We start from the raw sequence: 21,945 nt of genomic DNA, 5'->3' as shown, positions 1-21,945 counted from the left end.
GATGAAGGAGGTCAAGGACACAAGTTTGTCATTACAGACGGCCTTGTTGAACAAATTGACAAAGTGCTTTGTGAACCGTAGATTCACAATAAGTGCTTTGTGTATGGAATTTCCAGAATTGTCAAGATCTCCTCTTTGTTCTATTGTTACAGAAAATTCAGGCTATAAAAGGATTTGTGCTCACTGGGTGCCAAAAATGTTGATTGACACCCACAAAACTCCCCGAATGGCCTCAACTTTGACATTCTTCAAATTTGACATTCAGCCATTTTTAATTTTTGACGCAATTCACGAACATCAATTATAATGTTTTCTCAGTAAACACAGCACATTCTCAGATGAATTTCTGCTGCACTATTCCCATCTGCTTGCATGAAAAGAATAACACTCCTCAACTTCATATGGCAGGAGAATCAACAGAGGCGGCCATGTTTATGCAACTGCAGCTTAGCGCTAACTTACTACTAAATTCGGCAGCGATAAATGTTGTAACGGAGAAGGTGTGCGATCAACTACTGCGCACACAGCGGAGCTGTCGCGTGTCTGACCATAATGGCGTGAGATTGGAGGTTGAAAAAATAAAACACCTACGTACAAAGAATGTTAGATCTATTTTAAATGTATAAATGTTCGGCACATTATGTCTTCCCAGTGGTATGTTACAAGCAAAAATATATACCTCTATGTGGGCTTTTATAACCACATATATTTCACATTAATGGCATGCGCTTCCCAGTTGTGATCAAGATTTCCCATCCGTAAAGTATTTCTTCCAAACTAACCAGCTAGATTTGTTAAAGTCTGACCTGTTCATTATAACCAAGATCCAAAAGAGTTTTGATCCAACTGAGTACCTTCAATTGTCCAAGAGGGGATGGTTGGCCTCATAAGTTCCATTCATCATATCAGATTTGATACATTCACAACATCAAACATATCAGATTTGAGACATTGATAGCATCAAACAGATCAGATTTGATACATTCATAACATCAAACGTATCAGATTTGATACATTCATAACATCAAACGTATCAGATTTGAGACATTGATAACATCAAACATATCAGATTTGAGACATTGATAGCATCAAACAGATCAGATTTGATACATTTATAACATCAAACGTATCAGATTTGATACATTCACAACATCAAACATATCAGATTTGAGACATTGATAGCATCAAACAGATCAGATTTGATACATTCATAACATCAAACATATCAGATTTGAGACATTGATAGCATCAAACAGATCAGATTTGATACATTCATAACATCAAACATATCAAATTTGAGACATTGATAGCATCAAACAGATCAGATTTGATACATTCATAACATCAAACATATCAAATTTGAGACATTGATAGCATCAAACAGATCAGATTTGATACATTCATAACATCAAACATATCAGATTTGAGACATTGATAGCATCAAACAGATCAGATTTGATACATTCATAACATCAAACATATCAGATTTGAGACATTGATAGCATCAAACAGATCAGATTTGATACATTCATAACATCAAACATATCAAATTTGAGACATTCATAACATCAAACATAATTATGAGACTTGAGACATTCATAACATCAAACATATCAGACTTGAGACATTCATAACATCAAACATAATTATCAGATTTGAGACATTCATAACATCAAACATAATTATCAGATTTGAGACATTCATAACATCAAACATAATTATCAGACTTGAGACATTCATAACATCAAACATATCAGACTTGAGACATTCATAACATCAAACATATCTGATTTATGGGTCACATGAGTTCCACTAGATTGAATTTTAGGATCTCATGAAATTTGAGGCATCTCAATATCAGATTTGAGGCCCCATAAGGTTCACCAAAATATTGGATTTGAGACCCACATAAGCTATTTGAATGCTTCATAAGATCCACCATATTGGATTTAACATACAGCCGATGTTAATATATTTGTTGAAAAATTTGTACATGTCAGATGGATTAAACCAGCTAGTTTTCCCTTCTTAGTACCATACTTTTTTGTAAAAAAAGGAGAAACCAATCCCTTTTTTAGTCTTACTCCACTTGCCACTGGCTGATGCGAGGATCAGCCCCCCCCCCCCAAAAAAAAGAACAAGGGGGAGAGACAGTACAGTACAAGGTGTTCAGTACTGATAAAAAATGTAACAGTCACATCCACTACCTCTCTATATGGTTACCTCTCAATTATTATCACTCTTAAATACACCTAATTTAGCAATACTACACGATATTAATCCTTGGCACACGAACTGACTGAATAATTATTAATCAAAAGGTAGCAACAATAAAACAGTACTTTTCTACAACAGGTATATTTTAGAAAGGAAGAAGCGCATTTACAAGTATCAAATCAACGATAGAAAATGTATCCTATGCTATAAGAAAGAGGTGTCAGCAATGTAATGGATCGTGCCATCCTGTACAAGAGGCATCAGAGATTCCGGGCAATCTACACTACTGATGAAGAAGAGACGAGGATTAGGATCTTCCTTTGCTGCTTCTTCGCCGGCCAGGACCCCCAGTTTATGCTCAGTAGTAACGATATTTGCGCTGTTCTCCTTTTCTGTTATATCTTCTTCTGAAAACAAAGTATATTATCTAAGACCACTTTTAATCACTAAATACTGTTCTGGGCAATTCACACTACTGATGAAGAAGAGAGGAGGATTAGGATCTTCCTTTGCTGTTTCTTTGCCGGCCGATAAGCATGGAGCATGCTCTGGGCATTTCGAAGGCCTTTTGAGAACTAAAAAACTCTCCAAGAGACATAATATATAATATCAGTATAACTGTATTTGGCGTTTTGGTCAAAGTCTGCCATTTTGACATACCCGTCTACGGCGTGAGAAGGGTGAAATCATTTTAGGGGCCCCCACAAACATAATTTCAGGCTTTTCAGCATATAAAATAATCGTAGAGTGTAATTGTATCTACTACTACTAAATTTTTCAGTTTTCTTTTAATTTTTTTAATTTTTTTTTTTTTTTAGGTTGAATGGTAGAGAGGGCTTAATAGCCCTAACTCCGCCTCTTAAATAAAGGCATATTTTATTTCATTTCATTTTCAGTTAATTACATTTCCTAACCTAGATGTACTTAATGTCTGTTCCAGTTTAATTTTACCAATTAAAAAATGTCAAGGTACTTATTAAGGCTATGTTTTTATACAGCTTAATCACTTCAATATTTTATAAACTACCTATGAATTAAATCAACGAACGTCAAAACGTAGAAAATCTATATTAGGATGACGTCCAGATCAGGAACTCACTCTATTCCTTTAAAAATGTACAGAAAGTGTTTGGAGTAGGCCAGATTCGGTTTGAAGTAAGAACATCACTGTAAGATCTGCAATTTTTTTTGAGGTTTTCAAAAGGGTACCATGATGAACCGCTGATTTATCACTAGCGCAACTTATGCTGTTTCTTATACTTAAATAAACACTCTTGAAAGTGAATTTATCTCATATAATATTAACTGCACTTGCCATAATTCTCTTTAGTCAACAGGTACAAAATCTACTAACCGATAGACGCATGTTACAACAGCCAGCAACACTCACAGCTTAATGTCTCAATGTTTTATTTGAATTTAATTTAGGACGAATTAAGACGACTTATGTAGTATATAGCAGCATAAAAATTTGAAATGGCTAAGTTGTTACCATTTGATGAAACTAAAAAAACACAATTTCTTTCCCCTATCTTGCTATCCGGGCCCCCTCGGTTCACATGCCCCCTCAGTTTGTAGACCCCCTCTTTCGCAGACCCCCTCGGTTCACAGGCTCTCTCAGTTCACAGACCAACTCGGTTCGCAAACCCCCTCAGTTCACAGGCCCTCTCGGTTCACCGACCAACTCGGTTCGCAAACCCCCTCGGTTCACAGACCAACTCAGTTTGTAAGGCCCCTCAGTTTGCAGGCCAAGTTGGTTCGTAAGCCCCCTCAGTTCACATGCCCCTTAGTTTCCAGACCCCCTCAGTTTGCAGACCCCCTCTTTCGCAGACCCTCTCGGTTCACAGGCTCTCTCAGTTCACAGACCAACTCGGTTTGTAAGGCCCCTCAGTTTGCAGGCCAAGTTGGTTCGTAAGCCCCCTCAGTTCACATGCCCCCTTAGTTTCCAGACCCCCTCAGTTTGCAGACCCCCTCTTTTGTAAACCCCCTCGGTTCATAGACCAACTCGGTTCGTAAGCCCCCTCGGTTCCCAGGCCAACTCGGTTCGCAAGCCCTCTCGTCACAGGTGCCCTTGGTTTCCAGACTCCCACCATCCATGGGTCCACCCCTGTTGCTGTATAACCCATTCCTAGTTGAATAATTACCACTATACACTACAAGTTAGCTAGCTTGGTTCACCTCAGTGTGGCAGGAGAATACATATTTGAGTAAAATATTCTAAACAAGTCAAACCGAACATAACTTGTATAATTTATACATCACTGTATAGCTGTTAACTCTGTATTGGAATAACGATGACATAATTAGTATGCAAAGAACTAACTTAAAATTTTTTAATCAAAATTTTAATACAATAATGGTAGCACCTTGGATCCCCTCTTGTATTATTAAAGAACAAAGAAATTAACATTATATTGTAAAAACATGTTGCACACAAAAAACGGGTACGACACAAGTGTAGAAATAATTATCTAAGGCAGCAGCGAAAAGACTAGTAGTACAAAATGAATACATTTCATTCAAAGGAGCAGTTAACAAATGCTGTAAATATTTCTCATAGATAGCAGCACCAAGCAGAAAAACAACCAGTTCACTATGGAAACACAATTCTGCCAATGGAACAAATTAAAATAAATATGAAAAGCAGCCAAAAGATGACAGCACTAAAAAGAGAATGTAGTCAAAGTGCAAGATGTTTTGAGGCACACAGTCAGAAAAGATTAAATATGGGGCTGAGAGTGTTATAGATATATTACAAAACTAACCTCAAACTCGGTAACAGCCCATTTTTACTGTACTTAAAATTGATCAATTAAAATCACTGAGGTATTCTTAAGGAATATGTTGCAGCAGTATTTAATTCTAGATTTTCCATTACCAAGTTCTGAGGGTTCGTCTGGCAGAGGGGTGCTGACGCGGTGCAGTTTCATGTGGCTGCGGAGAGAGTCTGGTCGCACGAACGCTGAGCTGCAGTGTGGACACTGGTGAGTCCTCTGGCACGCAGTGCGTCCGTGGCCACCACGCCGCCCTCTTCTGCGTCTTACACCTGCAGTACATGTACAACTTTACAAAGTCTGAAGGTTATAGCAGTATCTGACTTGTAAACATTATAATTAATGTGTGCTAAATCTAACTATACAAAATGTATCAGCAGATGGTAATGACACAAGTAACATTTTCATTTATAGACAAATATTTACAGAGTGTTAATAAAAAGTGGGAAAATACTTTATTTTTATTGCAATGTAACCTCATTATATGTCCAAAATTTCAGGTCTCTAGGTCTCTGTGAAGTTGATTTAAAATCTATCACAAAATTTACACTTAACCAACTATAGGCTGATTTAAAATTTACTACTTTACCTAAAAATTACTTGAAAAAAAACAGCTGCTCGATAGGTTTCAGCAGTCACCATTTAATATCAAACAAAGAGAATATTAGAAAATAACTGCTATATTTAGTGGCCAATGGTGCCGGCACCTTACGAGCTATGGACATATTATATCTTGGCCAGTACAGTTGAGATAACATTACGGCAAAAATTAATCCGCGCTTCCAACAAAATGGCGGCGGCTAGTAGAGCTGGCCGTAAAAGCTCCAAGGACATATTATAAATACTGCCTTCGAGTGCATAGGGTTAACAGGATGAGAGGCCATGAGTTGTCCGTCCTCATGGGCCACTGGCCTGTGCGAGGATCTTATCAAACAGAATAAGGGGGAGAGTCGATACAGTACAAGGTCGATGGTACTGATAAAAAGTGCAACGGTCACAGACAGGATTTGAACCTGCGCTATCTCTAACTCAGACCCAAAGTCCAATGTCAGACCGCTCGGCCATCGGCACTCCCATAAACATATTTACACACATACGAATCTTTTGGATTTCTGCCAAATCTTTTTGATCATTCAAAGGTTTCTACCGTCTCAAGCCATCATAAGAAAATCCCGACCATTTTAAGCAATGCATTGGCAGCAACTGTTTAATATAGGAAATCTAAAAGTAATGATTTTAAGTGACTATCTTTTCTAAGCTTTTGAAATATGGAGTGAACAGGGCTGTAAAAAGTTATTTTTACAAAAAAGTGACTTGATCTAAGCCAAAAGTACCCGTCGGTTGTACTGTAACAGAACTGATACAGACTTGTATCCCTCCTTACTTTTGCATCCAAGTGCTTTGGTTTAAAACAAAACTTCGATTTACCGCAAATGAATAGCAATAAAATTTAATTACTTCCTTATTTGTTAGAGTGCACACATTACCAAAACAACCTTACCTTTGATGATTTGGTTATCACAACTGTAGCAGCGAATCGATTTGTTGAGTACTTTTCCAGCTTTCCCTCTTGGAACATTTCCATGAGAACATTCCACCCTGGTGCCTGTAATAAAATTCAATCAATTTATTAAAATACCAAGGAAATTAGCGTGATTTGCAAATGCACCATTCAGAGTAAAAAAAAAAACTAGCGTAGAAGGTCAACAATAATACTCTCTAATAAAAATAATATTAGGATAAGGAATTCAAATCTCAAAATCTAAGATGTCGGTAAATATTTTAACACTTTAATTATACTTATTAAAAAAGCGCTTCTACCACAAATTATTATCCAAGGGCTATTTTCTCTTCAGCTAGTCCCTTTATGAGTTGTACAAAATAGACAGCATGGGTAAGAGAAGAGACTCAGGTCCAGCTTTGCCAGAGGTGAAAATGGAAGAAAACATCATCCTAGGAGTCATCATTGACAAAGACATCTTTTGGAACAATCAAATTGATAGACCCACAACCAAACTGAACACGTCCTTGTACGTGTTAAAACGCATTAAGCAGACTGTTGGGCTACAAACTAGAGACCAAGATAGTCTTTCATATAACATAAGAACTACTTCCAACCAAATCTTGCCAATGCATCGTACTAATCTTACAAAAGGAAGCCCTCATGCATGGAAATCAAGAATACGAATATTTTATTTTCTCTTACACAGAAAAATACATTTTTTCAAACAAACAGAAGTAAACATGATGTATTAAACTTATTGATACAAAAATAATACCTACTTAAAGAAATTCAAATAAAATAATACTCAATACTATGAGCGAGTATCATTTAAACAAAAGATATTACCTTTTTCAAATAAAATACAGGACATTCAAATACAATTGACTTTTTAATTACTGGCGAGAAAATTTAGGACCTCAGAAGGCTAAGCAGCTTCTAATTCCAGATTCTAAGGAACTATGGGAACTAAACCTTTTTTTTTTATTTTTTTTTCTACATTAATGTTGTCACCTTCAAAATAGTCCCAATTAGAAATTAAGCATTTGTACCGGCACTTCTTCCAATCCACAAAACACTTCTCAAACTCAATCTTTGGGATAGCCTTTAGCTCTTTCGGCCATGCACTTTTAATGTCATCTATGCTTGTAAAACAACGGCCCTATTAGTCACTCTTTATTTTTGGAAATAAAAAAAGTCAAACTGAGCCATGTCTGGAGAATATGGAGGCTGGGGCTTTGTTACATAACTGTTTTTGGCCAAAAATTCACAAACAAGCAATGAAGTGTGATAAGGTGCATTGTCATGGCGCAAGAGCTATGAATTGTTTTGCCACAAATTCAGGCGTTTTTTAGATTGCTGCAAGCATTCAACTTGGAGGTAGTAGTCCTTATTGACTGTTTGACCTTATGGCGAGAATTTCTGATGCACCATGCCATTAAAATCAAAGAACACAGTGAGCGTAACCTTCACATTCGACTGCATTTTTTGAGTCTTTTTCGGTCTTGGTGATCTAGCGCCTCCACTGGAATGATTGCGCCTTAATTTCGACGTCATACCCATAACCCTATTTTCCGTCACCTGTTATGAGTCGTTCCAGTAATTCTGCATCATCATTGACTTCATTTAGTGACTCCTGAGCAACTTCCATCCGTTTTTGTTTATAATTCAACAATTTTGGAACGAATCTGTCTGTCATATGTTTTATACTCAGAACATTTGAAAAAATGTCATAGCACGAGTGCCAATTGGTATGCCAACATCATCAGCGAACTTATCTGATCATAATACGGCAATCATCTCTTCCATGTTTTATCGGGTGTTCATGCGCTGGGGCATCCGGAGTGTTCATCATCTTCAATGTCTTCACAGCCATCTTTGAAACGATTATACCACTTCGAAACCCTTGTTTAACTCATAGCAGGCTCACCATAGGCCTTTGTTAATATTTCTCACACTTTTTTACACTTCATTTCATTTTTACACACAACTTGATACAAATTCTTTGATCCATTTTATTAAAAACTTAAATCACTGAGTTCATAAAACGCGTCTAACCTTAGTAGCTACCAGTAAAAAAGTAATCATTGGACACAGCTAGAAATTTTATTATACTTCAGGAGCATGAGTAACAACATAATAGAAAAAAAACTTGACAATCGGACTCCCCAAACCTGTAAAACTTTCTCATTATTTTTTTGAACATACCTCGTATTCAGCACTGAACATATCAAAGAATAATTCTCACCACCAGAAGGTAGAACTGGTGAAGTTAGGCTGTCCGGCTTATGGTCCTTCATATGTCTTTTGAGATCAGAACTGGTTTTGAAAGTCCGACTACAATCTTCATGCTGGCAAAAGAAGGGGCTGTCACCTGAAAAATGTAAATTAGTCTGTTTTATTTTCCTTGCCAACCTAACAACCGTGATTATAAAGATGTATTAATTTATACTGAGGTAGAACAACCACACTTCTACTTAACCAATATAAACTACAAGGCATATGCAGTAAGTAAGTATACTAAAGCTCTCATGCCCGGAAGGATTTTTTCTCGACACGTTGGCTACACTGCTGTGTAGTCTGATTCCTCTCCTCCGCAACGAGAGCAGTTCAAGGTCAGTACGTTGAAAACTGTCGATGCGACAATATGTTTCGTGAAATAGTCAATCCGATGTCCTGCCAAATGCGAAAATACACGGATAGTCAAAAGAGCGGAAGACATTTGTAATATTATGCAGAATATTGAAAATGTGCTCCGAAACGATCACAGATTGACTGTGAATGAGCTTTCTGTGATATTTTCGTAATCTCTAGATCACTTTCACCACAGAAACTATCAGATATCGGAAAATGTTCGCCAGGTGGGTCGTAAAACAGTTGACATACTCTTACCAACACAAGTTGAATCACGTGGAGACAGAGTGACATTTTTTGAAACGCTAAAAATTGCGTAGAGATAAATTTCTCTGATCCATCATTTGGAATTATGCAGTTTTACCTCATTGTTAACCTCAACCGAAACTTTTCCCTTCCAAACAAAATAGCGGATGAAACCACATATTTTGCACTTAGCAGGAGATTCAATTGACATTTTTCATGAAACATATTGTTGTATTGATAGTTTTCAACGTACTGATCTTGAATTGGTCTTGTTTCAGAGAGGAGGATTTAGGCCAAACAGCAGTGTAGCCAACTGTCGAATAAAAATCCTTCCGGCCGTGAGAGCCTCAGTACACTTACTTTCTGGATATGTCTTGTATTATCTCTTACTGGATAAGATCACTTTGAGGCCATTTATTTATTACTTATAAAATGTACTTCTTGAATTTATAACGATAGGTACTCCTTTCACAGTTTAAACCTCTATAGACATGAAAACAAACAAAACCAAACAACAAAATAAACATAAACACATGTTGTATAGTTGAACTTTGACAACTATGCTTTCTCATGTCCCCTCTACGTGACTGAGGAGAAAATATTAAGACAGTCTGTTTGACCCCTTTTCTTTCTCTTCTTTCTTTTTTCATATTATATACTTCGTAACATACAATGATGGCAAATGTCCGAAATCTTATTATCCCGTTCATAATACTTTAAATGTTATCCGGCGTCACACAAATACAGGGTGATTCTGACAAAATTGAGTGAATTGTTAATATATAGAGGTTACTTATTTATTTTATTTCCAGCGGTTACATTGTTTTAGGTTGTGGAAAGAAACATTTTTTAGTACACTTTTAGCAATGAATTGTTGTCGCAAAAGGTGCTTGAGACAAGTGTATAAGCAATAGGCCGCCCCTTAGAAGATGAATAAGAAGCACAAGGGCCTTTTGTGCATCCCAGAAATATACCATAAGATGAACAAATTTACAATTTCAGCAGCTCTATGAACTGATGAAAACAACCGATCAAGTCCTCTTGGGGAATTTCACCACCCTTGTGCAATCTACAAGAGATGGTGTACCGCTCCCTTTGCTATTGCAGAACAGTCAAAGAGCAGGTGTTCAGCAGTTTCCTCCTGCTCGTCACACATTCTATAGAGCGGATCCTCCTAGAAAATGCTGACTGTAAAGATGCTTCTTCAGATGACCATGTCCCGTGATTACACCCACAACCTGAGAAGACACCAATCTATTTAAGGAGAGAACCCCAAGAGGATTGACTTCTGGCTGGTTTATACCTTTAAACTGAACATACACTGGGTACAGCCAAAACCGATGGATGACCGTTTGGGATGCAAGAGTAGATCGATAGGTCTATTCTACTGCAGGAAATGACTGAAGGAGTTGTTGGGGCTCTCTACTGCAGGAAATGACTGAAGGAGTTGTTGGGGCTCCCTAAGTGTTAAACGCAGTTGCTAGCCTAGACATAAGGGTGTGCCTCCTCTTCTTCCAAGGAGACATGACTTGAGATTAATGCCCTAAACCCTCCCTTGTGGGTCTCGACGGGAGGCTGCCTCTACCCCCAACTTTACCCATCCAGAATATGATGTCACTCCAGAAGCAGCGCAGAGATTCTTTTAGGACTAAGTGTAATTTCTAAGCTTCTTGTCCAAAGAGAAACAAAAAATTGAACGAATAAAGGTCAGATGTCACCCTAAGAGAAAATGACTGCAGAGCCATTCTGATTTTACTCAGCTTTGGATGCAGTCTCCGACCTTCTCTCATGTTCAGTGTGAACCCACTATGAAAAGCTTTGCATAGTATTGATACAAACAGGAGCAATTTAGAACATTTCTTGTAATTATATACTTGATTTTAATTATTTTCCATTATGATGTGTTTGTTTTGTTTGTAAATAAGTGTAAAATTCAATTCTATTATGTAGCTTTGTCTTCACAAATCTCTACGCGAACTGGAAAACTAGTAATCCATATGTCTGTGCAAAGTATTCTCTATTTTCTTGAAAACAAGGATTTCAAGAAATGAGCTCTTTTATCAGAATCACATTGTATACAAGCACAATTAATTAGTGAGGATATTAAGGCAGAGTTATTGATTCCGTTACTAACTCCTAGCATACATTGTTCTCAACACTAGTTTAATACTGTTTGACAACTCAAACCCACTATACACTACACGTACGTAGTAGATAACCTCTAGGCTTTTAACCACCTGTATGTGTACGAAGGTGAACCGTGATGTGAGATGGATCCCTGGCTCGGTACGGGCACAGCTGGCATCTGTCGGAGAATAACATTCCCAATGAAACATTTAAATGCACATTCCATGTCAACTCATTCTATATTCATACTGCACAGAGTGTTTCTAAACCCTCATTACAAACTACAGAACATTACTCGTTGCATAAGAGAAAGTCAGAAACTAAAATAACCAGGGGTCTATCTCGAAAACATGTCCTCACCTCATCACATCACCATGTCACATGTCAAAGATTTCTCATAACAATAGTTAATGAACAGCTTGCTGTTTTAAAACCAATTAAAAAAAAATCAACAACAAAACACCGCAGGATTTCATCCAATTGTATGTATTAGAACGATTGTAATTGATTAAATAAAACGAAACAATATTTATTAACATTAAAATTTTAGACTAATTTTCCACTTTTCTGTAGAGATAACATATTTTAATACAAAACAAGAAAATAAATTTCTAAGTTACATGGTATCAGTTGATGACTTAAAGCAGGAAAATGTTAGGGTTGCAGCTTTTACCTTCTCCTTACGTAAAATAGCTGACAATTGAAAATTCCATTGGTGGGTCAATGTTTATCATTACTGTGAGAATAATGAAAACACGAGGGTTGTTTGAAAAATAAGTTGCTGAGCACTGACCAGAGGTGGGGGTCCGTGATCTGGGTGGAGGTGTGTAGGTAACACCTACGCCTTTCTATGCGCTTTACGCTAATGTTCAACATATCCACCCAATTAACTCTTCTGACGACTGCGAAGTACTTAACGTCATTAGATTTCGTTTGGTAAAGAAAACTCAACCAGTGGAAATTTATCGTGAATTGCATTTTTTGTATGGAAAAAGACATTATTAAGATCTACAAAAAGAGCTTAAAAATTGTGCCAATTGTTTCATGGAGAACGAACTTAGTATATTCACAATGAAAAGCAAAGTGGCTAACCGTCTGGTGGCTAACTGATGACCTTGTTGAACATCAAAGGTTCACAATCCCAGAGATTTCACAGGTTTTTTTCCGCAGATGAACTCTTCCTTATAAAATTTTGGGGAAGACACTTGTGTATCGTATATTTTTTGCCCGGTGGGTATCTCCAAATTCTTGACTGATAAACTTAAAAAATAAGGGAATTGTATCAACTCTAAAATTACTCACCTGGTACAATGAAAAAGTGATAAATGTCTTAACCACATAAAAAACCCATGTCACTGGCGATGAAAAATGGGTTTGTTACGTCTAAGTAATACAAAAAAACAATCAGTAGAATGTAATCACATCTCGTTGCCGCTAAACCCAATACCCAATAAAAATAAAAATGCCAATAAAAATACAATACTGTTACTGACTGTGTACAGTTTATGATAGAAGTACATACTACGAGGTTTTACTGAATTTTGGGCAAGCAGCATTTCAAAATCTTTTATAGTGCGATAAGTAAGAGATTGCGTTTAGGAAAGTGTATGTTATCACTGTGTAAAATATTTAGATAGAAAATTAGGTTGATATTGTATTTTACTTGTTTGATGGAAAACTAATTTACGTTTCTTTTTTTAATTTTTCATGATAAACAGTTATCATTTTCAAGAAAGTGTTTTGCACTGTTCTTTTAACTGTTCCACTCTGAATAACTGATTGATAATACTTACTTGAATGGACGCTCATCGGTGTGAATACGCAAATGCCTTTTAAGCGCACCACTATCCGTTGTTCGGTATTCACAAACTTGGCACTTGAAACGCTTGTCCCCCAAATGTATACGCTTGTGATCAGTCAGCTTGTCTTTTCTCGTGAAACCTTTATCACAGTAGCAACACTTGTATGGACGGTCTCCTATGGATGAAATATTAATGAGACATACTAAAAACGAGCATAAACCGTTTAAAGATTTTAATGTAAAGACAGAATGGAGTTGTATGAGTCAAATTTTTATCTTAACTGTTTTAAACAAAACAAAATCCCTTTGGAATACAAAATAAATTAATTAACAGGACATTTCTTTAAAGATATTTTGTTATTATAGAGCATCTTGTTAAATAGTTAAGAAGTGAAAACTCCAAAATTTGTTAAAAGAAACATAATATTGTGACACACCAGATGGAAGAGTTTTGGAAACCGAATTCAATAATGCTTAAAAACGAGGGTTTAAATTAATCCAATAAAACAAATGAAGTGCCATTTGAAAATTTTTTTTACAAGCTGTTTCTAAAGGAAAAATATATTAACTTAACGCTTTAACAAGAAATTTAGCAGGATATGGATTATTTCCAGAGGCTTTTGACTGAAATTGCTATAGTTAATGTTGGAAAAGGAGCAAAATAACAAATATTTAAAAAGAAACTTGAAGCTGTTTGGAAAAACATTTATCCAAATGATTGCCAAAACAATTGAGTAGTCAAAATTTAAGAAAACTATTTAACTCTTACCTGTGTGTTTCCGCATGTGTCGCAAAAGATCTCGGTGAAAAAATGTGGCAAAATTGCAAATGTTACATTTTTCTGCAGCTTTACTCTTTGGGATGAATTCTTCGAAAGTTTCCTTTTCACAGTTTTTATTGTCCATTAAAAATACAGAACCAGCAACTTGTGTATTTACTGGAAGAAAACATTTAAAATAAATTATATTCGAAATTCTAATAAGACATTTGTTATTTATGGCATATTATAAAAGCCATAAATACCAGCAGTTAAAACTATTTAATAAGCTTCCTCTTTTTGTTAGACAAAAATAATAAAGAATAAGCTCTTCCTTTCAAAGAATTTAAATCAAACATGTCAGAGTGGCTTAAGCTTAAGGAATTTTACAGTGTTGAGGAGTACATAAAATGGGATACTCCATAATTTATTATATTTATTTTAAATTTTAGATTTTAGATTTTAACTGCATGTCTCTGTGTTTTTTATGTTTTATTTATTTAAGTGGATTTAAGTATTTATTATATATTTATTATAACAGATATGACTGGAAACTAGTATATATTTATACTATATCACTAGAATTAAAGTGAAAAATGTTATTTTGACAAAGTCTATTGTAATCTTTGGAGTACTTAATGGCCAATAAAACTTCTGATTTCTGATTTTTTGCAGTAGAAAGTTTACTCAAAATGAACACACGCCCTTGAAGTTGTATAATTATGCGTTGTAAAATTATATTTTTTCTAATTTTAGATATGATAAGAGTCTTTTTAAGGTCAATAAGAATATGTTTTTTAGTTACATTTAAAACATTACTATTGCACAGAAGAATAATTGAAAATACAGTTTTAGTAACAAAAAAGTTCTTATTTTTTGTTTTTTGTAACATTTATTCATTAAAAACATATGATACATAAATAATTATTTTAAAAAGTTACGATGGACTCTTGTCAATATTTTTTTATTACCATTTGCTTAATTGTACTGGAATATACTATATTATGCTGTTAACGATGTAAAAACTTTTTGTTTTGGGTAGAGGGATTTTTTATGATTTAGACCAAAGACAGTTCTAATATTCATTTCTTTATTGTTTGAATCCATATTATTTTCACTATTTCTTTGTTAATCATTTTGATATTACTACATATTTTCTTACTAAAATATCATCACAGTTCAATGTATTTTATTTACTCCTTTAACTGAAAAATTTCACAGTCAAAAATATTTATTTTTAACAGTGAAGTTTATTTATACCCTTCACTAAGTGTTAATTTTGTTTCATCACTTTAAAAGGTAGCACGAATATTAATTAAAATTGATTTAGCATACGAGTGTTAACATGTTGACGACAATGGCTTATTTCTGGGCTTTTTAATTTATTGTCCAATTTTTCAATAATAGTGACAAAAATCGTTTTTGTAATGTTAAATGTCTAAGTATAACAAGAAATTGTATGTAGGCTTCACAATTTTACACACAAAAATGTATTTCAATATGTTTTCCAATGTTTTTTCATGTACCCCAAGTTGTACCTAAAAATTAAATTCATCATAAAAATTTAATGCGCCCGACGGGGTACACGATAGTCTAAGGTATTTATTTAAGCGAGGGATCACATTTAACAAACCACCAAGACAGGCAAACAATAAAAACACATTTATAAAATCATAGCAACATGTACCCCATCGGGTGCACAACACATTTACGAAAAGGCACATGTCAAATTGAACGTGTTAATCAACAGGAAAAACTTCCACAATGACGTCGAGACGATCTCTTCCTAAACTTACTTAATCAAACTATACATTAAATCAATAAAATGCAATAATGAAATTTTACTTTTTTCTGTCTACATGGTATGTAACGGAAAGCAGAGGGAACTGCTGCTGGGTTCTTGAATTCCTAAGATTATTCCTTTTTGTCTTTATTTTGATTACAGAGTTATACCAAATCTTGCCTAAAGTATGCTCTCATAATCAACTCACCATTCACCCCTGTCCTCTCGTCCAACAGTTTGTTTCTTGTGAAGTCCTCATCGATGACTTCCTCACTGAGTTCAATGGCCACACCTTCTTGATCTACTCCGTTAACAATTTGACTGGACGATAGTATTTCATTCAGCTGATCCTGAGGCGTTATTTCCTCCTGCGACTGCAGTGTGATGCTGTCCCCCACCACCTCTTCGTTGTCATAGTACAAGTCGAGAGGGAAAGGTTCACTTTGCAGAAGCGAAAACTCCATCACCGTTTGACTAGGAATGGTACCATTTGCCGATAATGTATCGTTAGTGCTCGGCGATTGTGGTTCGTGACTCTCGACGATGTAGCATTTCTGTTTGTGATCAAGGAACTGTTGAATGTCATTGAATATTTTCCGACATATGCCACAAATATGAAGGTCCTTGGCGATATTCATCATCTTTGAATGACAGATTTCCCCAGACTCTACATCTAAAACTGAGAATAACATGAAATCATTTTCAACTTAAAAATATAAATATTAGCTTAATCATTACGAACAATATATTTATAAGTATTATTAATTACAATGTTACAAAACGACTAATTACCATATAACACTGAAAAGGAAAGTACTGCTAATTTACATCTCAATGTTCACTAATACCTAACATGAAAAACCAATGAATTTTGTTGTTGAATCTAACTTTGTGTTGAATTTGTATTTGTTTTTACATTGATTAAGAAATGAATCAATTATCTGAGCAACATCACAGAACTCTAGAAGGGTTCACTTCTGGCTGTTTTATACCTTCTAGTTGAACCTCCACTGGGCACAGCAAAAACCGATGTGTCACTTAAATCTAGGCAACCTTATGGATGTCCAGGAGCGGCACATCACTAACCGCAAATGTCGAGACATTGAGGGTGCAAGGGTAAATCAATGGGTCTAGTCTACTGCGGGAGATGACTGTTGGAGTGGGAGGAGCTCCCTAAGTGTTAAGGGCTAATGTTAGAGTAAGCATAAGGACACAAGAGTGTGCTGCTTTATGCCTGCTTTGTCTGGAAAGGCTAGTACAGAGCTGGCTTCCCCTTCTTTTGAGGAGACATGGCTGAGATTAATGCCCTAAGTCCTTCTTCATGGATTTTGACAGGAGGCAACCCCTATCCTCAACCTTACCCATCCTGTATATCTGGAAGCAGTACAAAAGTCCTTTAAGGACTATTCAATTTCTAAGCTTCTTGTCCTAAGAAAAAAAGATACAGAAAAATAATTGAAGAGTATATAATTTAACATTTAATATTACTATAAAACTTAAATGCAAGATGTTTTGTTCAATTTGGAAACGTGTATTTCTAATTTGATGAAAACATTAAAATATAATAAACTGTTTTGTAGTTATTTTACATGTTTTCATTCAAAGTATTTCACTGAATTGTAATCATATTTGGAAGTTGCATCAAAAGTAACAAACATTGCTAACAATGACTAAATTTGTTAAATACATTGAGAATTTTTTGTTTTGTAGGCCCAAAGAACAGAGGAAACCTCTAAATTCCCCCTAAAAAGTTCTTTTGTACAGATCTTGGGAGTGCTAAGTTAAGGGTAGAAGGTTTGTGACTGCATCCTGACAAGATCACACTAAAAACCACCATAGAGTGACTTTGGGTTATCTCAGCATGTCATGACATGCCACCTTGGAAGAAGAGGAGTCAATCCTCTACCAGTCAAAGTCAACAAGAAAGTGAAATCTATCTTACATCCAGGATTAAGGATTGAGGAATCCCACCCACTCTCATGCTGCTAACCTTCATATTGAGACCTAGAAGCTGTCATTCATGTTTTTTAAGGAAAAAGATCCAAGCCCCATTTGGAAACATTTCGATTCAATATGACATCTCAGTTAAGAGAGTCAGTTGTAGACTTACCTCTAAGCTACGGTGAAGATAATATACATGATTTATACTACAAGAGCCTAGCATGTACATCAAATGTATTTTGAACTAGACCATTTGGAAATGCACATGGGCTAGCTTCCCACATGGTGGACCAGCATTACTTAACTTAATGATGTCCCATTAAATGGGTGAAAATGCAAATCAACACAAATCCTGTCTGTTAACTATACAAGAATATTCTTTCTGTTTATTAAATGGAAATGTTTTGTATAACAAAATATATTTCATTACTATTGAGCAGTAAAATGGTAAAAAGGGTTTAAAGGATTGTACGATGCTTACAAACCTTTTAGTGGTCTTTGTGCAGAGAACTATACTATTTCTATAATTAGACTAATCAAAATCAAGTCCCATTCCAACTTTAATTTGAACAGTGGAGACATATGTCACTAACAGAGGATGCTTTTGGTAGATTTCAAAAGTACCCAATGTTGAGGGCTAAGAGATTATTAGAATTCATTAAAATATTCCTCAGGTAATGTTAATATATATTATTCTAACAGAGCTTTCAAAATTCTTCATAGTTCAAAAGGCTGTTCTTAATAGTATACTTCCGAGGTAAACAGCATTCAAATGTTTCCTGTTATAGAGAAACCTTAATATATTGAACCTCAATATCGAATTCCTTGACCAATCGAAGTTTCGTCATTTCCCTTGAATTCCGCTCACTTCACTGTAAGCAGTGGAAGAAAGTGCGTTCCGCGTCGTCAGAACGCCCGAGCAACAGATGCAGTCCGGTGACCCGGTTCTGCCCATACAAAATACGTGAGTCTAGAAGCACACATGTCCACTCAGAAAGTGGGTGAGGTAGTAGTCCACCTCACCGTTCCACCCAAGGTTGGATCTGCGGAATTAGCTCTGCAGTCCATTGTCCTCAGAATTCATGTTCCCACATCTCCTGCCATTTTCCGATAAGTATGGGCGCGTTCTTCCTTTTTAAAGCGATTGTCACCACATTGCTGATAGATAGCCTTCCTCTGCCCTGCCAAGAGCTTGACAGGGATGACTCCAATGACTAACAGGACTGCTGGCTCAGAGGCTGTGCGATACGTAGAAGCAATTCGTGAGTGCTGCTTGATGGTGCACTTCATTATTTCCTACCTCTCCCTTATTAAAAAAAGTAATAGGATATAAGTATAAGTGGTTTCCATTTATCAGCTTTTCAAAACTCAATAAACACAACTTTTTTAATATCCATTTTAAGAAACCATTTAAGGTTTATCTATAAATCTACATCATACCAGTGGCATTTCCAATATCTGCTGAGGTTTCTCTTTGCCATAGTATATCCTTGAACATTTGTTCCACTGTTTCATGCACATCAAATTTGTTCCTGAATCTTGCAATTATTACTCTTTTCGGTAACAGTGTTCCAAATTCCATTTGCAAACATCTTTGGCTCTTTACATTCCTTGTCTCTCGCAAATATTATATTAAGACCTGGTTGCTTTGATCAAAATATAACTTAACCTCGGCCAAGGCAACTACAGGATAAATTAAAAAGTGACTATGAGTTATATGAGTTAAAATACCGTTTTGAATTATTACATTTTATAACAGCCTATTACGGTTTTCAGTTTCAATGAAAATTCAAAAGAGTAAAATCTTTTTAAGACACTCTGTTACAGTAAACATCAATAAAATCAATAAAATTATTTTATATTTTAAGGCTCAATAAAATGTGAATCCAATTAGTAAATAACAATGATGAGCGTGAAACTAGCCATAAAAGTAATTATTATTGCCAAAACCAAGCAAAAGCAAAAAAATCCAAGGAATGAAGCAACAGATTGAACAAAAGAGTGTATAGTGCATATAGCAGGGGCAAAGTTCTTGCTGTGAGCATTTCAAACAAAGCAAGCACATTACCTGTAGAATTAAACATAGCCACATGACCATTGTTCTCCTGGATGACAATAAACGTTCAAAAAATGTTTTTGGAACTTCTGAGGTACCTGTAACCAAAAGGCACACACGATGAAATACCCCAAAGGCACAACAACCGAATAACCTGATGATGACTGAGTATTCAAAATTGAGATATCTCGATAAAACTGGGAACAAAGAAGTGTAGCATTTTCTATAACACCTGTAATTTTGAAGTTAAGCGGGCAAAATTAACAGCACAATTATATAATTATAATTACAGCCGTTAAGACTGTTGAGCCAGGAATAACTCGTTGACAGGATACGAATAATTGAGATATCTCAATGAAACTTGGAACAAAGAAGTATTACAAGATTCCCTACACCATCTGTAAATTTAAAATCAATCAGATATTGTTAAGTGCTGTTTTATGCATATTAGCGCCCACAATATCCTGTTGACTGGGTACTAAAGATTGAGATATCACAATGAAACTTGGAACGAAAAAATACAACCAGATTGCTTACACTATGCGGAAATGTGAAGTCGGTCAGACATATATAAGTGCCTATTTATGCATATTTTACCGGCCTTTACACTTGTTGAGAGTCAAGAACCAGCAATAACCTGTTGACTGGGTACTAAAGATTGATATATCTCAATGAAACTTGGAACGAAGAAATATTATAACATTCTCTATACCACCTATAAATTTCAAGTCAATCAGACTATGCATAATTTATAGTGCATAAATAGGCACTTATATTTGTCCAACCGACTTAAAAATTTACATATGGAGTAAGCATTCTGGTTGTATTTCTTCATTCCTACTTTCAATGAGATATCTCCATTTTTAGCACACGCCAACAGGTTATTGTCGGTTGTTGAGCCGGGTCAATAAAATAGTCAGACCCCCGTCTCGTAAGTTTTCAGTGTTTTGTAAGGCTGCTGAAATTGTAAACAGTTAGGTTTCATTGTACACTTCCGAGATGTGCAGAAGGCTCCCTTGAGGTTTTAGTGCTTGACAGTAGATCACCGCTTAGAAGAAGAAGGTTTTAAAAAAAAGAATATAATAGACCCAATACATGTGTATAACAAGATTAAATGTAACAGAAGACATATAAATCTTAACTTCACCTATATATTAAAGACATTTTTCATTTTAATTGGTTTGGGTTGCTTATGAAACCTTTCTTATCAGGACTCAATGAAGCTATAATGAGGACTCTTCAGGATTTGAGGTTCTATACATAGAACAATATTAGAAAAAAGGTAGCTTGTCAGTAAATATAGTACAACCTTTTAATTATCCTCCACTCAGACTTCTCTAGAATCACTCAAAGTTGTTGGAGAAATAGAGATGAGTACAATTTATGTTGGAACTAATAATTGGATAGCTTAAATTATCATGAGAATTAAAGTATAAACTTATGTCTAATAAAAATAATTACGAATATTTTTCAGGTCACCTAAGGAAAGGTGAATGTTGCAACCAGAACTAAAGAGACATAAAATAGTAAAGTGCAAAAGCAGAAGCAATTACCATACATGTTAGCTATTGATACCGCACACACTACTAACTTACTATCTAACCCTAGCCTACATTAAAAGCATAATACATAGCATGTTCAACAATTTAAAACCTGATTTGTAGTGCTGTAGTAATTGGACGTGGTAATATACTTACTCTAAATTTCAAAAGAGAAGGTTTTATTTCTACAATTAATAAATATTTGTGACTTTCTTATACTTAACCTATTAAATACGTAAGAGCATTGAGGTTAGCTTTAGAATTATTGTGATGTAAACAAACATCTCAAAAAACTTATGGCCGGGTGGAGTGGAACGGCCATTTGGATATATGTTATCATAGACTTCTAAGATAAAAACTTCGAACTGCGACTTTCATCTCAGAACTCGGTTTAAATTTCTAGGCTTTGAATTAGTTCTCAAAACCAGTACTACTTAATTTATCTATTTCCTTAAGGGGTGTCTGTACCTTTTTACTCCACAATGTTATTTAAATGGGAGAACATGCCCTCTTTTAGGTACGCTTTGATCACTTATCTATTTAACAATTGAAATGAAATTTTTACAG

At 35.4% G+C, this 21,945-nt stretch overlaps 1 protein-coding gene across 4 annotated transcripts; it reads right to left on the bottom strand.

Annotated features, from left to right (window-relative positions):
• Positions 1–2,342: 2,342 nt before the first annotated feature.
• Positions 2,343–21,690, bottom strand: LOC124364135 (zinc finger protein 64-like). 4 transcript variants are annotated; one of them, XM_046819361.1, is made up of 10 exons: positions 21,535–21,675; positions 19,850–19,935; positions 16,049–16,519; positions 14,070–14,237; positions 13,293–13,476; positions 11,610–11,677; positions 8,741–8,866; positions 6,493–6,597; positions 5,096–5,263; positions 2,343–2,621 (listed from the first exon to the last, which is right to left on the bottom strand). In XM_046819361.1, exons 2-10 carry the CDS (start codon positions 19,863–19,865, stop codon positions 2,422–2,424), a joined length of 1,506 nt encoding a protein of 501 aa, XP_046675317.1. In that variant the 5' UTR covers positions 19,866–19,935; positions 21,535–21,675; the 3' UTR covers positions 2,343–2,421. The 4 variants fall into 4 exon arrangements, with proteins under 4 accessions (XP_046675317.1, XP_046675316.1, XP_046675318.1 ...); XM_046819360.1 differs by having other exon boundaries at positions 2,343–2,624; positions 21,535–21,674; XM_046819362.1 differs by lacking the exon at positions 19,850–19,935 and having other exon boundaries at positions 2,343–2,624; positions 21,535–21,690.
• Between the last annotated feature and the right edge of the window lie 255 nt (positions 21,691–21,945).

Source organism: Homalodisca vitripennis, chromosome 6 (genome assembly GCF_021130785.1).
Source record: "Homalodisca vitripennis isolate AUS2020 chromosome 6, UT_GWSS_2.1, whole genome shotgun sequence".
In the NCBI taxonomy this organism is placed as follows: domain Eukaryota; kingdom Metazoa; phylum Arthropoda; class Insecta; order Hemiptera; family Cicadellidae; genus Homalodisca; species Homalodisca vitripennis.
This window is presented reverse-complemented; position numbering and strand designations above follow the sequence as displayed.

What these genes read in the sequence shown, in the direction of transcription:
- LOC124364135 (XM_046819360.1), bottom strand. An exon ending in CGAGAGGACAGGGGTGAATG is followed by an intron (nt 14,238 to 16,048) that starts GTGAGTTGATTA and finishes GTTTTCTTCCAG; the next exon opens with TAAATACACAAGTTGCTGGT. An exon ending in ACCAGTTCTACCTTCTGGTG is followed by an intron (nt 6,598 to 8,740) that starts GTGAGAATTATT and finishes ATTTTATTACAG; the next exon opens with GCACCAGGGTGGAATGTTCT.